Source organism: Myotis brandtii, unplaced genomic scaffold (assembly GCF_000412655.1).
Source record: "Myotis brandtii unplaced genomic scaffold, ASM41265v1 scaffold32, whole genome shotgun sequence".
NCBI lineage: Eukaryota > Metazoa > Chordata > Mammalia > Chiroptera > Vespertilionidae > Myotis > Myotis brandtii.
In genome coordinates, this window is record NW_005362269.1 from 2103476 (window position 1) to 2117784 (window position 14309).

Below are 14309 nucleotides of genomic sequence, written 5' to 3' on the forward strand. Positions count from 1 at the left end.
AGGCACTGGGTACACACATCAGTAACTAAAAGTCATAGTCCCATCCCTTGTGGGGTTTACAATCTAGTTAATATCCCTAATGCTTCTTTAAAAAGCAAACCTCATCTACAATATGTAGTAGCTTAACAATATCTTGTCTGATGAAAAACAAATGTCCTTCCTGCTTAGACCCGCACAGCGTCAGTTCAGAAACCACAGCCCCGCCCCTCCCTCGCGCTTCGGCCCCGCCCCACCCCGCACTCAGCCCCGCCCCTTTCCTCTTCCGACTCCGCCTTCGCCCCTCCGAACACGGGGCTTGACGCCCACGCCGCTGCAAGGGGCGCAAGGAGGAACCTCTGAGGTGCATATTAGGGAAAGATCTGCTTCTCCTCAAGGCCTTGAAATCCCAGATCCCGACGGGTCGGGGCGCCTCTGGAAGTCGCCGCGCTTCGCTTTGCATAACAATACACAGCTTTGCATAACCAACGCCGACCGGCATTTAAAGGCGTCGCCGCGGGCCCCAGACCTTGTAGTTACCTTCGCGCGAGCCCACCTTTTGCAATGATGTCCCTGATTCGGGCCCCGCTCCTGATCTTCCTGGGCTTGCTTCTCGCTGGCCATGAGGCCCTTGCAAAGGCTCCAATGAAACAGGTGAGTGCTGCTCTTTTAGGGGCTGTTTCCACTATCCTGGCCCCACGGGTTGGGATGGAAGATGGGGTAAGCTGTTCCCCTCTCTGGAATTCCTTCTCCGCAGCAGAGCCTCCCAACGTCACTAACTGGAACTTTGGGCCCTTTTCTTTCTCAGGGTTTGTTTCCCCATGTGGGAGATGAAACAGCTCTCCTCTATCCTCCTAGGTTCTGTCTGCTGGTCTAATACTCAGATCGACACGAGACAGATGAACAAGAGAAAATAACCGAATTTCATTACATACTTATATATGCAGGAAGCATGCCAAAGTGGCGCATCTCGGGGAGGCCTGTTCTGAATCCCTTTACCCGTCTGTACAGTGAGGGTGGTCTGTAAGGCCTTGCTCAGCTCCAGACATCTTCCTAAGTAAAGTTTAGCCTCATTCACTTCTGTACTCTCCTGCCCCCTTTCCAACCGTCTGAGTGAATATTTGCAGACCTGGAAGACTAAGGTACTGTTCCTTAGTCCCAGGCCTGTTTACCTGCCCACCTTCCCCCCATGGGGCTGGGTGGGTGGTTTGAGAGGCCCTCCAAGCAAGAAGGTCCAGCCTTGTTCCTCTGGTGACAAAGATCCAGCCCTGTTCAGGTTGTGAGCTGTGGAGAGGCTCTGACCTCCAAGCTTGCTCTTTCTTTCTTCCTCACCCCAAGCTCCAGACCCTGGGGAAAGGGAAGTTCTGTCATTCTGAGACCTACAGAGGCCTAGTTTCATGGCCTCTTTGCTGCATAGCTGCAGGCAAGATACCATCTCTGGCAGCAAAGAGAGAGGCTCAGCCTAGATTCCCCTCCTTCCAACCACCTTGGAAATACTTGTCTGAGAGCGAGAAACCATGTGGTATAGTATAGGGGAAAGTAGGATAGGACTGAGCTGGGAGGCTTGGCTTTTGATCCTATCTTTGTCTCTAATCCACGGGCATGGCCTTTGGGCTCCTTGAGCCTTAGTCTCTTCATCTGTTAAATGGGCATGATGCCACCCTGCCTTTCTTGTGAATTGTGGGTGAAGGAATTGCTCTAAAACAGCTATTTTCAGCTCATGGAACACATAAACTAATTACTAAAATCCTGCGGCACACCAATATATATATTTTTTGCTGATCTGACAAAAAAATAGGTTTAATTTTGATTCATTCACACCAGATGGCTATTGTGATATTGACTGTTGTCATTGTTTTTATTGATTTCAGAGAGGAAGGCAGAGGGAGAGAGATAGAACCATCACTGATGAGAGAGAATCACTGATTGGCTGCCTCCTGCACGTCCCCCATTGGGGATCGAGCCCACAAGCCAGGCATGTGCCTTGACTGGGAATCGAATCTGGTTTATAGGTCGACACTCAACCATTGAGCCATACCAGCCGGGCTGTTGTCATTTTTTTAATTTGACAATCTAAGGGAAAAGAGGTCAGTGCCCCTGACTAAGCCGTCAGGTATTGCATGTTTTAAAAATTCTTGCGGCATACCAGTTTGCCTCTTGCAGCACACCGGTTGAAAATTGCTGCTCTAAAATCTTACAGGAATATAAGCCATTGGACTCAGCCTCACCCTGGCACAGGGGCAAGGAGTCTGTTTTGCCTGTTGAGTGAAGGAGCTAGGATCTTTGGATTCAGTTTGTCCACGAACGTAGCTTGATAATGTTTCTCTTGGGTCCAGGTCTGACCGCTATGAGGTGGAGTTCAGGCTAAGGCTTGAGCTTGCCCTACATCCCCGTTCTATATGTCTTGGCTAGGGATGCCATTCCAGAAGGTCTTAGATTGGCAATTTTGGAGAGGCCTTGAGACATCATAAAGTTCACTTCCCTCACTCAGGCCCATAGAGAAACATAGGGGACTCAGCTAAGATTACACAGCAAGTGGCACTTTTGATCCTTATATGCCATCATCCAGAATTTCTCTGGCTCATGTGATTCAAAGCCCTGACCCTGAGTTCGCAGGCCAGATGAAGGCTGTTGGGTAGTGGTCAGTGTTTGGGGATCCATAATATGTTAAGCCATGTGCTTTCCCCCCCCTAATAACCTTTCTTTGGGGGAAGTAATTTCAGAGTTGCAGAGAAGTTGCACAGATAGAACAGAGATCCCACAGGCTCCTCACTCAGTTTCCCTGAGTGTTAACATCTTATTGACCGTGGTGCACTTGTCAAAACTGAGAAGCCAACATTGCTACTCTATGAAACACTAGACTTTTTATTTGAATTTCACCAGTTTTTCCATGAATGGCCTCTTTGTGTTTCAGGATTCAGTCCAGTTGCCATTTGCATTTGTTGTCACATCTCCTCAGTCTCCTCTGGTCTGTGATCCTTTTTCAGTCTAGTGTTTTCATGGGCTTGACAGTTGTGATCTATACCCTCAGTAGATAAACTTCTCCTCTCCCAGTATCCCTGTGAGAAGATATAATTATGCCCATTTTGTAGGTGAGGAAATAGCCATGGTCTCAGCTAGTGGCTCAGATCTGACTTGAACCCAGGTCTCTGATTTGTACCCACATTTCTGCCTTCAGAGCTGTGCCTTTCCCCTCTACCCTATGTTGCCCCATGTTGCCTCTTCCCGCATGTTGGGATGGCAAATATCTGGTGCCAGGCCTGGCCCTTGGTGGGCATTGCTAATCCATCATACCTCCTTTTTCAGATGAGGCTGGCCTCGGCTGCAGAATTCATTGCCACAGGAGCCTCTCTAGTCAGGCATCTGGAAACCACCTTGTTACGTCTCTCTGAGGGCCTGGGGGGAGGGTCACTTAGGAGAGGGAAGGGGTTTTTCAACTCCAACAGGGCTCTCTGACCACTTCCTCCAGCCTGGGATCAGTCCTCAGTGTCAATCAGGCTGCCTACGGAACTGTGAAACGAGTTCCGGAAAACGGCTAGTCCTCCTCCAGCTCAACTCTTAATCCCAGGCTCCCTTTCATTTGACAGTGACCTCCTAACTGGTCTCCCCCTTCCACCTTGTTCCTCTCCAAGCTGTTCCCAACCATACACTGGAGCATGGCCTTCTCCTGCAATGGGGTCCATTGCACGTACAGAAAATCCAGCCACCTGATTATGACCTGCGAGGTCCTGCGTGAAATGACCCTGCCACCCCTTCGACCTCCTCTGGGTCCCTTGTCCACTGCATCTAGCTCACTGGCTTTCTTGTAGTGCCAGAGCAGCTAAGGTGCTTGCTACCACACGGCCTTTGCACATGTGCCCTCTGCCTGGACGTTTTTCCTCTCTACTTACACGGCTGACTCCTCGTCCTGCAGGAGTCCAGCTTAAGTAGTAAGTCCTCGGTTACTCTCCACCTTACCTTTTGTTTCCCTATGGCACTCAGAAATCATAGTAATATGTACATTAGACTAAGCTCCTTAAGACAGGGCGGGGACATTTCTGATTGTTTACCACTATTAACACAGCACGGTGATCATTGCTCCATACATATTTGTGGAACGAATGCTGAAGGATGCATTTATTGGTTCCTACACTGTGTAAGGGGCTGTGGGGAATACAGGGACGAATCAGACCCTGTCCTGCCTTTCTTAGTCATGGCACAGTGTTTCATTCCAAGAAGCTCAAGTAAAGGTGTTTATTCCAGGTATATAAGGAATCTCATGGAACTAGAGGCAAGAAGTGGAGGCCGGGATGGCTAATGGCTGTCATTTAATGAGCCAGCTCATGCGTTGGGCCTGGCATTGTGTAATGAGCATTACATACATGCTCTCACCCTTGCCACAGTCCCAAGAGGAAAGTATCAATGCCTCCACTTAAAAGATGTGGAAATTGGGGCTTCAAAGAGGAAACTGGCTTATAGAGTCATATGATATGGTGGCGGACCTATGATTTCCACCCACGTCTGTTGACTAAAGCCTTGATTTACCCCACATCTCACTCTAAAGCCATGCCCTTCACTGCCTGTTTAGGTAAGGGTGGCTAGGGGGTAAGTGACTCTGTCTGTTCCCTTTTCCTTAGACCCTCAGTCGTGGGTCATGGGCCTCAGAGTTCTGGCCCCATCCCAAAGCTATGACCCAATAATGATGCAAAGCCCAAAGTCCTCAGAGTGACTTTGCCTCCATCTCAAATCCCAAATCAGAGAAAATCTGTCACCGGATTGGGTTCAGTGTTCTTCTTTGGCCCAGTCGGCTGTGGGTGTGTGGATGATGGGGATCAGCTTGGGGGTGTGGGGCTGGCAGGTTTTGCTTTTAAGTTGGGATGTGCATGGCAGGCATATTGTACGTTTCTCAGAGGGGGCTGGGAAAGGTGTGAGTGGGTGGGCAGAATCTGCATGGTGTAGGAAGTTTGAAAGATCACAGACAAGCAGGGTTCCTGGGAGCAGGGAGTCAGTGGTCCTGTGTAGTTGGACAGATAGTGGAATCAGGAGACCTCTGGGGGATGTGAAGGAAGAAGAGAAGTGGCTCAGCAGAGGGGAGGAGGGTGACTCAGATGGGGACAGGGCATGAGCAATGGGATGGGAGTAAGAAAGCACTGGTTAGGACTGGGGAGCTTAATTCATTCAATGGGATTGTTTATCAACAAGTGGCTCATTGGGAATCTTTTCGTGTGTCCTATTCCCTTCCTGGGTTAATTGCATATTCCTTGGAGGGTGGGGCGTTGGATGTTTTGTTTCCTATTGTGTTTTGTATTTACTATTGTCCCTGGCCCTGGATTGGGTTGGGGGACTGCGGGTGTGTAATGGGAATCAAGTCCAGGGCATGGGCTGCAAAGGGAAATCCTCCAGGAGCTTCCCTCTAAAGCAGTGGTTCTCAACCTGTGGGTCGCGACTCCTTTGGGGGTCGAATGACCCTTTCACAGGGGTCGCCTAAGACCATCAGAAAACACATATATAATTACATATTGATTTTGTGATTAATCACTATGCTTTAATTATGTTCAATTTGTAACAATGAAAATACATCCTGCATATCAGATATTGACATTACGATTCATAACAGTAGCAAAATTACAGTTATGAAGTAGCAACGAAAATAATTTTATGGTTGGGGGTCACCACAACAGGAGGAACTGTATTAAAGGGTTGCGGCATTAGGAAGGTTGAGAACCACTGCTCTAAAGAAACCCCAAGACTGGCTAGAGAGGAGTGGGGAGCAGGGAGGTGGGAGATCAGAGAAGGTCCCTACCAGAGGCAGATATAGTTAGTTCTCCTGTTTTGAGTGTTTGAGCCTCCGTAACACTGAGTTTCAGTTCCTCCTCTAGCATTAACCAGTTCAAGGTCAGGTATACTGTGTTTTATTGTATAGTTTAGCACACTTTCGGGAAATTATGTCTTTTGAGTCTTTGATTTCACCAACCTACCTCTCCCAGGGTCACACCGTCAGTAGCTTGTTCTGTTGATTTTTCTGACCTGCGAGAGTTCCTTTTGTCAACTTTTCTCTTCTCTTTTCTTGCTGCTGTGATTGTCCCTAGGCATTCCGGATCAGCAGCTTTTCCTGGGAGAACTGTGACGACGGGAAGGACCCTGTGCTGATCAAAAGCCTGAATGTGGAACCTAGCCCCATTGTAGAGCCTGGGAATGTGACTGTGAGTGCTGAGACCCAGACAAGTGTCCCCCTCAATTCTCCTCTGAAGGTGAGTGGTGGTGGGAGGGGGGATCGGCCAGGAGCTGGAGGGAAGGTGCCAGGGGCCAGCTGACAGGGCACTGGGGGACTTATGCTCAGGAAACTGGATCCTGGAGGCCTGGCATCCCAGAGCAGCAAAGGAGGCACTGGTTTGTAGACTCGTGCGCGGGTTCATAGACTCTCAGTACCATGATGTTTGAGATTGGAAGGAATCTGATGTCAGCCCCAACAGCTTCCCACTGAGGGCACGGATGGCTCATGTCCTCACACCTGGCAGGGAGTGCGCCGGCCTCCCGGACAGGATGGCACAGTATGCACTGTGGTCCAACAGCTCTGGTTGGGCAATTTGGTTTTGGTAATGGTGTCATTATTAACTGTAAAACAGGCACATCAATTAGCAAGTGATATGTAGCCAACTTTAGAAAACACAAATGGTCGAAATGGCGGGTGAGGGGGGATAAAAGAATCATCTGAAATTTCTCTACCTCATGATAAGAGGTAAGCACTTTGAACATTTTGGAATATTCCCCCATATAATCACATATAACATACATATTAATTTAATGGATATATATGAAAATAACCAATGCTCTTTATAAATGTCCTCTTATAATCTAACTCCTCACAAGATAGGCATTGTTAGCTACTTACATATCCTGTCAGAATTTTTTTCTGCATTTGTAAATATATGTACATTTATGCTGTGGGATTATATGACATGTTATTATTACTTTTTGCATCATACTATTATTGTCCATACCTCTTTCTGTGGCATTTGGCATAGATCTACCTAATCGTTTTTAATGGCAGAAATACACTGTTGTAGATCTGTCATAATTTACTTAAATCTAATGTTGGATATTTAGTTTGTTTCCACAGTAGTTTTTTATTTTTTGCTATTATAAAGAGCTTTGCAGAAATTATCCTTGAAATGCACCTTTTCCTACTTTTCTGATCATCTAGACACAGACTTTTTAAGTCTCTTGATATATATATTGCCAACGTGCCTCTAAGTGTTTCAACCTGTTTGTCCTCTCACTGGCGATAGCAGATTTGGCTTTCCCCACACATTTGTGACACTGAGCATTTTGTAAAAATCCTCTTCAGTCTTGTATGTCATCCCTACTGAGGTTAAAGTTCCTCTCATATGTTTATTTGCCTTTTGTAGTTGCTTTGAGAAAGTCTAGGAAGCAGTGCTACAGTTAGCCAATTAGCAGTTAGATGACAAATGCATTTCAACTCAAGTGTTAGCTTCAACCAATGGGTATGGGTGGTGACTACCTAAAGAATTCTAAGACTGTGTGGTTCAGTGAAGGGACAAAGTCACATTTGATTATTCATGTCTGTCATGGGCACAGGAAAGGATAATATTGGGGCACGTGCCACCATTTTGTCGTTTCTGGATCGGAATATCTCCAAAGATCCCAACCAATTAAAAACCGTGTGATTGAAATGAAATGCTGACCTTTTAAAGAGGCAGAGGAACTAGTATGTTTGCCTTGAAACTGACACTTTTTTCAAAATCTTTTCACCAGGTAGACTTAACTGTGCAGAAGGAAATGGCTGGCTTCTGGGTCAAAGTCCCATGTGTAGAACCAATAAGTAGCTGTACCTATGAAGACATCTGTAACGTATTTGACATTTTCCTTCCCCCTGGAGAGCCCTGTCCAGAGCCCCTGCACACCTATGGGCTTCCCTGCCACTGTCCCTTCAAAGAAGTAAGTACTCAGGGAGGGAGAGCGTTATCCCCTTGGCTGGAGTAAAGACCTGGATTTAGAGAGAAGGATCCTTGCCTTCTTTCTCCTGCAGATCTGGATGTCTATGGGTGGACGTACATTGGTGCGATCTATTCTGAATTGCTTACCTTTTGGGAACCTCAGTTTGTTCATCTGTGAAACTTCGGTGTGACCCTCAGTGCTCTACGGCGCTATGGCCATCTCCAATCTTCTGTGGCTCTTAGGAGGATGGGAGGAGGGATAGTTCCTGGTTGCAACCTAGCGGTGGCTCCAGGAGAGAGTTCTATCAGTAGGCTCCCACTGACCTGTGATCCACTGGCATTTCCACAGGGCAAATACTCACTGCCCAAGAGTGTCATCAACATACCCCACCTGGACCTGCCCAGTTGGCTCAGTACCGGAAACTACCGCATCCAGAATATCCTAAGCAGCGGCAAGAAACATCTGGGCTGTTTCAAGATCGATGTCTCTCTAGAGGCCATTACTGTGGCACCAGCTGCAGCAGAATGAAGGCCTGTGAGGAAGGTGTCCCTCCTCCTCTGTCTTGCATTTGTCAAAGCCAAATTCTGATTTTCTGTCCCCCTCAAGCCCCTTTCCCCAGTGATGCTACTACCCTCGCTGAAAGTCATTTTGTGCCACTTACATTTTAGGTGTGGGCAAGCAGCCCTAACCTAAGGTGGGGTGATCCTGGCAGTTCTTGATGGCTCAGGACATCTACTGGGCTGGCCACTTCATTCTCTTCTTCACCCCTATGGCTTTCTCTTTAAGAGCTTAACTTATTTTCCAAACAGTCAAGGAAGAGAATGAACATGTTTTGTTACCCCAAGTTCAGACTAACCCAGTCTTGCTCTCCTGAAGTTCCTTGAATGATTTTTCTCATTAAAATTTTTTTTTATCACTAACTTAAAAGCAGAGTGAGAGTATTATCAGTTTTCATTTTACTCCACTCCCCGCCCCACCCCCCCCTTGGACAATGAAGGGCCTGAACTAGTAGAACTCAGTCTGTTCCTCCATTAACATCTGCGATTAGTTTGAGTAGTCTTCTAGATTTGCCCATTTAACAGTGGGTCACAATGTATCCTGGAGAGGCAGGGTGTGGGGTGGGGGGTCTTTCATGGGAGAGAGATTTAAGAATGCTCTATGTATTGAAGATAGTTGACAACCTCAGGTGCCTGCAGGGCCAAGTACAAGACATAAATGAGTGACCACAAGGAAGACACGTGCCTTCCCTTTTTCCTTTTTATAACAGCCCATATGCAATGATGTGAGGCAGCCGATGCCCAGTCTGGAGTTGGGGATATAATCAGGGATGATGGGGACTGGGTGAGTTGGAAAGGGCACATGCTGTTCGTAGGGGCCACTGCTGTCTAGACATAACCAGTTAGTGCCATGTGAGAATGTTGGGGGCCCAGTTTGCCAGATATTTTCAATTTTTTTTCCTTAGAGATGCTGGAAATCCACACTTTTATACGGAATCTTACAATGTTTAGATATTGGCAAGCAATTATTTTTTTAAAACACTGTGCAGGGGCCAGAGGAGCCAAACAGACTTATCAGTGGGAAAATTTGGCTCAGGGTGGCCAATTTGCGACCTCCAATGTAAGAACATGCATGCTTTGTCCTTTTGTCCTTGAGACAATTCCTCTGGCCCCAGTTTTCCCTCCAGAGGGCCAGATCCATAGTTTCTGACCCAAAGTAGGCCCTTCCAGTACTAGGGGAGGTACAGGCAGCCCTCAGAGCTGTGAGCGCTGTCAGGGTGAATGTGGCAAGTAGATGCTGAAGAGGTGGACCCACCAGCAGCTGTTCTGGAGCAAGGATCCAACAAAGAGAGGTGGACTCATGTCAGGTGCCTGGGTTTGTCTATCATCCTGTCCTGCATGACAGCTTACCCACAGACCAGCCCTAAATTCTGGGCCCAAGATCCCATAGGAAATAAGTGGCAGAACCAATGATTGGATAAAATTACTGCAAAGTTCTATTTTGTTCTGTCTGGGACTGTTCCACATAGAAGAATATCTAAATAGAAAACCCTCTTCCCCAACATACACGTTTCTAAAGTCGCTGTTTTCAGGGCAGCTGCTGCCCAATAGAGGAAACAATTGCTTTTGCATTTACAAGTATGTGTGGCCTCTGATTCCAGGGATATCATGGGCAATTGGCATCCCTTGTCCCATTAAACGAGGCTGATAATACAAATGGTTGAATGTGGTTTTGGTTAGGAGGTACGAAAGACCTCCAAAAATATCCAAAGCTTAAATAAATAAATAAGTAGATAGATAAAAATAGCACAGCCTGAGAGGTCTCTGTACAGACTTGTGTAATCTACATTTCTCTTAGAAAGGTAAAGAAGGCACTAGTTAATATAAGAGATGGTGGGGTTTGCTGAATGTATATAATATCCACAGTGGAAGTCAAACTCTGGATGGGAGGAGGGAGAACTCTTAGAATAAAAATAGGTAATGACGCGCATGGACATCTGTGGAGTTGCCTATGGAATGGTTGTAGGGGTGGATCAACTCATAGAGGGCTTGGTATGTCCCAAATACACACCCCAAAAGGCCCACGATGCTGATCATGATGTCCTTTGCAATGGTGACACAGCTCATGTCTTCAGGGTAAAAGGTGATGAGCTCCAGGAGGGGCGGGATGATGAGGGCCAGGGCACTGCTGCTCACGGAGCTCATCAAGGAGATGATCAGCTCCAGGCGGGGGATGATGATGGCTGAGACACCTGCAGGGGCAAAGAAATGGTGTCACTGAGGTTCCTGCAAGAAGGGAGCTCAGAAAGAAACCATTTTGGGGAGCCTTATAAAGCCACCTGTCTGATAAGCCATTCAGGAGAGGTGGGGAAGGAGCCCATTGCGGACTTGAGTAGGTCAGGCACCATGGCTCTGGACTCCCACCTCTGTTCTGACCACTTCCCTTTTATGTTTTAACTTCCTGGGTTTCTCACATATAATATTTATTGGAAAGGCCCCTCGACCACCTATTAATTATAACCTACTCGTTGTAGAGATGGGGAAATCTAGAGCTCTAGAGGTCACACAGCTGAGGTGAGAATCCATTCAAATGCCCAATCGAAGGCCCTTTCCACTCTCCGGTGGGGCCTCCCATTTATAAGAAGGAACTTGGTGCATCATCGGTACTCAACAAGTGCTTGACTCTTACTTGGACGCTGAATCTACGGTGAATGTGTACTAACCTACATAATATAAGCACTGTCTAGAAGCAAGGATATGAAAAATGAGAGATAGCTCGTTGCTGTCAGAATCTCAGCCACTTGTTTTCATACTCTTAAAAGGATCTGGACAATGAAGGAGGACATAAAACACGAAGACAGCGTTAGGCGGCTCACTCCCCATCTCTCCTATAAATACTCAAATCTCCATTTTTTATGCATATAATGAACATATATCATGCATTTTTCTAGGGGAGTCCAATTTTGATCATGTTTAAAGGGGCATAAATAAATATACAACCTATGTGATCCAACTTCATACAACCATATGATTGTCCTATGAACAAATTAGGGAAAACCTGTTCGGAAAGCACCCTCACTAGTTTGCTGGCTCTTGAAGAAAATATCACGTGTTTATGAAATTGCTCCAACACATATAATCAGAGAATGAGAGAGACAGACTCTCATGGTTGGGAATCCATCAATCCTCTAATGGGATGGTCCCTATTACAGTATTCCTTCATCAGATGTTTAATAAATTTCTTAAAGGGGTACAGAGAAAAGTCAGTGTCAGTTCTCCAAGAGAGCTCACAGTGACAGAGAAGATATGTTCAAGGAAGCTCTAAAGCAAGATAGACCGGAAGGATGCTAAGTGTCAGGTCTGGTCATGTCAACCCATTGCTCAGAGTCCTTCCATGGCTCTCTGTGGCCTGCTTCTCCTTGGGGCCCTGCAAATCCTCTGGCTTCATGTTTGATCACTCCCCACTGCTTTTAGTTTTCCAAAAAGGCCAGATGTCAATATTTGCCTCAGATCTGTGCAGAGCCTGCTCCCTACACCTGGTACACTCTTTACTCCATCTACCTCCTACTTATCTTTTAGGTCTGAACTGACCAAGGCTAAGGGTATGTGCTCTTAGGGTATCCTGTTCTTATGACTCTAACCATCAGATGGAACATCTTTATTGCTGTAATTATGTTCCTGCATATATTTCCCACCCAACTGTAAGCCTCAGGAGGGCAGGAACCCTTTCTTCCTCCTTATTCATGATTGTGTCCCTCGTGCCTAGCACAATGTCAAGCACATAGTGGGTGCTCGACAAACAATTGTTGAATGAATGAAGGGTAACAATTGACAGATGACTAAAGGAGGAGGAGTGGTCATTCAGCCTATACCAGAAGCAGGACATGGTATTAGGTCAGCTGTCTCTAGTGATGCCTTCCCTGAACTTGAGTGGCCTGAACCACTCAGTTTTTCTCTTCAACTGACACCATTCCTTAGGAAGGATCTCAAAACAATATATTGTCAGGTTCCCGATGTCTTGGAACAGACTGGGAACTCTGTAACACCTGAAACCAAGCAGGTGCTGTTCCTGCTTATAGAACCCCAGTTAAGGAAAGTATAACATCTGATGGCATCTCTGCTGGGCTGCTCCAAGCACTACACAGTTTCTCCTGACCCCCAACTGAGACGGGATTTCCCCCAACTTTAAACTCGGACGTGTGGAGCTTTTAAGACTCAATTTGCGCTCTCTCTCTTTCACAACAATTCCACAGGTGGTTGAGGACAGATATAGAAGTTACTCAAACCCTCACTTCTCCTGGTTCTTTCCCCCATTCTTCTTGGGGCACCTTTTCTAATCTCTGGACATTCTTTGAGAAAGAACCCCTGGCATCCCTGTTCATTCGGTCTGTATAAGAAGCAGGGCATGGTATTAGGTCAGCTGTCTCCAGTGATGCCTTCCCATGTTCATGATGTTTCCCAGACATCTACTAGACTAGAGCACCTAATGTAGAATGAATGAGTGAATAAGTGAATGGAAAGAAGCACGAGGGAAGGGAGAAAGGGAGGGAGGGTGGAAGGGAGAGAAAAGAGTGCACCCAAAGAGTGATCTCCAAGCCCTTAACAAAGGGCCCTAAGGGGATCAGCCCACAGAGAGCCATGGAAGGGCTCTGAGCAATGGGTTCACATGACTGGACCTGACCCTTAGCACCCTTGGGGTTTTTCCCTACAGTTAAACACACTTTATGATTAGGGACTTGACCCTAATTTATGATAGACAGGAATATGGCACAATGGAAAACACAGACAACATAACCCACACTCAAATCCCAGCTCTGTCACGTAGCAGCTATACGATTTGAGCTGTTACTTAAATTGTGTGAGCCACAGTTTCCTCAGTTGTTACTATTGTGCTGCTAAGCTTTCATGAGTGTTAGATAATATCAGCACCACGCCTGGCATACAGAAGGCAGACAGGAGTGTGATCGAATGAATGATACTTCTTCCTCCCATAAACCAGCTAATGCATACCTTCTATGTGTAGGTGGTAGAGATTACTATAATATTTACTATGTGGTAGTTCTGTTGAGCCCATTTTTCAGGTGGAAAGTTGAGATTCAGAGAGCTAAAATATCTTGCACAAGCTCACAAAGAAGGCAAGTGGCAGAGCCAGTAAATAGTGAGGTAGATGCCAATGTGGCTGCCAGCCACACCTTTGGGCAATGAGTGCCCTTATCCTACTCACAGGTCACACAGACCAAGGCTGTGCGGACAGACAGGTCTGCAAACAGTGTCCAGCTCTCTGACACCTGGGAGACGACGAAGGGGATGATGATCTCGGCGGGGACGTGGAACTGGAGGGCGTAGGTGAAGAAGATGCCAATGGAGTACATCAGCTTGACTGACTGGTACAGCCTGCAGACACACAGATAGGACGGGAAATGCAACGTGGCTCCTGGGCAGGGCCATGCAGGACTCGCTCACCTCTCAGAAGCCGGTACCTGCGACAGAGCTGGCTAACTTCCAGTGACTCAGGCTGGACCTGCCATCCATCAGAGCCACCTGGAAGCTTATTAAAAGTGCACATCCCTGGAGAGTCTTAGTCAGCAAGTCTGTGGCTCAGAAATCAGTGCCTTTTTTCTTTTAGTTTTTTAAAAAGGTATATCACCCTGGCTGGTTTTGCTCAGTGGATAGAGCATCAGCCTGCGGACTGAAGGGTCCCAGGTTCGATTCTGGTCAAGGGCACATACCTCCGTTGTAGGTGCGATCCCCTGGTCGGGCTGTCGGGAGGTAACCAATTGATGTGTCTCTCTCACGTCAATGTTTCTCTCTCTCCGTCTCTCCCTCTCCCCTCCACTCTCTCTAAAAATCAATGGAAAAATATCCTTGGGTGAGGATTAACTAAAAAAATAAAATAAA

At 46.8% G+C, this 14309-nt stretch overlaps 2 protein-coding genes across 2 annotated transcripts in view; one reads left to right on the forward strand and one right to left on the reverse strand.

Moving 5' to 3' along the window:
• The first annotated feature begins 252 nt into the window (after positions 1–252).
• On the forward strand, positions 253–8841 carry GM2A (GM2 ganglioside activator). The gene is made up of 4 exons (XM_005870503.2): positions 253–630; positions 6045–6206; positions 7732–7914; positions 8263–8841. Exons 1-4 carry the CDS (start codon positions 541–543, stop codon positions 8440–8442), a joined length of 615 nt encoding a protein of 204 aa, XP_005870565.1. The 5' UTR covers positions 253–540; the 3' UTR covers positions 8443–8841.
• A 1146-nt stretch (positions 8842–9987) lies between these two features.
• SLC36A3 (solute carrier family 36, member 3) overlaps positions 9988–14309 on the reverse strand; it is a 22090-nt gene continuing 17768 nt past the window's right edge. Inside the window, exons 9-10 of the mRNA XM_005870602.2 lie at positions 13636–13805; positions 9988–10663 (exon numbers count right to left, since the gene is read on the reverse strand). Of these exons, the coding sequence (XP_005870664.1) occupies positions 10374–10663; positions 13636–13805 (460 nt within the window). The 3' untranslated portion in view covers positions 9988–10373. The remainder of the gene's footprint in view (positions 10664–13635; positions 13806–14309) is intronic.

Coding starts and splice junctions, on each gene's coding strand:
- GM2A (XM_005870503.2), top strand. CDS start 541: ATGATGTCCCTGATTCGGGCCCCGCTCCTGATCTTCCTGGGCTTGCTT. Junction 631..6,044: donor CAAAGGCTCCAATGAAACAG/GTGAGTGCTGCT, acceptor GATTGTCCCTAG/GCATTCCGGATCAGCAGCTT. Junction 6,207..7,731: donor CCCTCAATTCTCCTCTGAAG/GTGAGTGGTGGT, acceptor TCTTTTCACCAG/GTAGACTTAACTGTGCAGAA.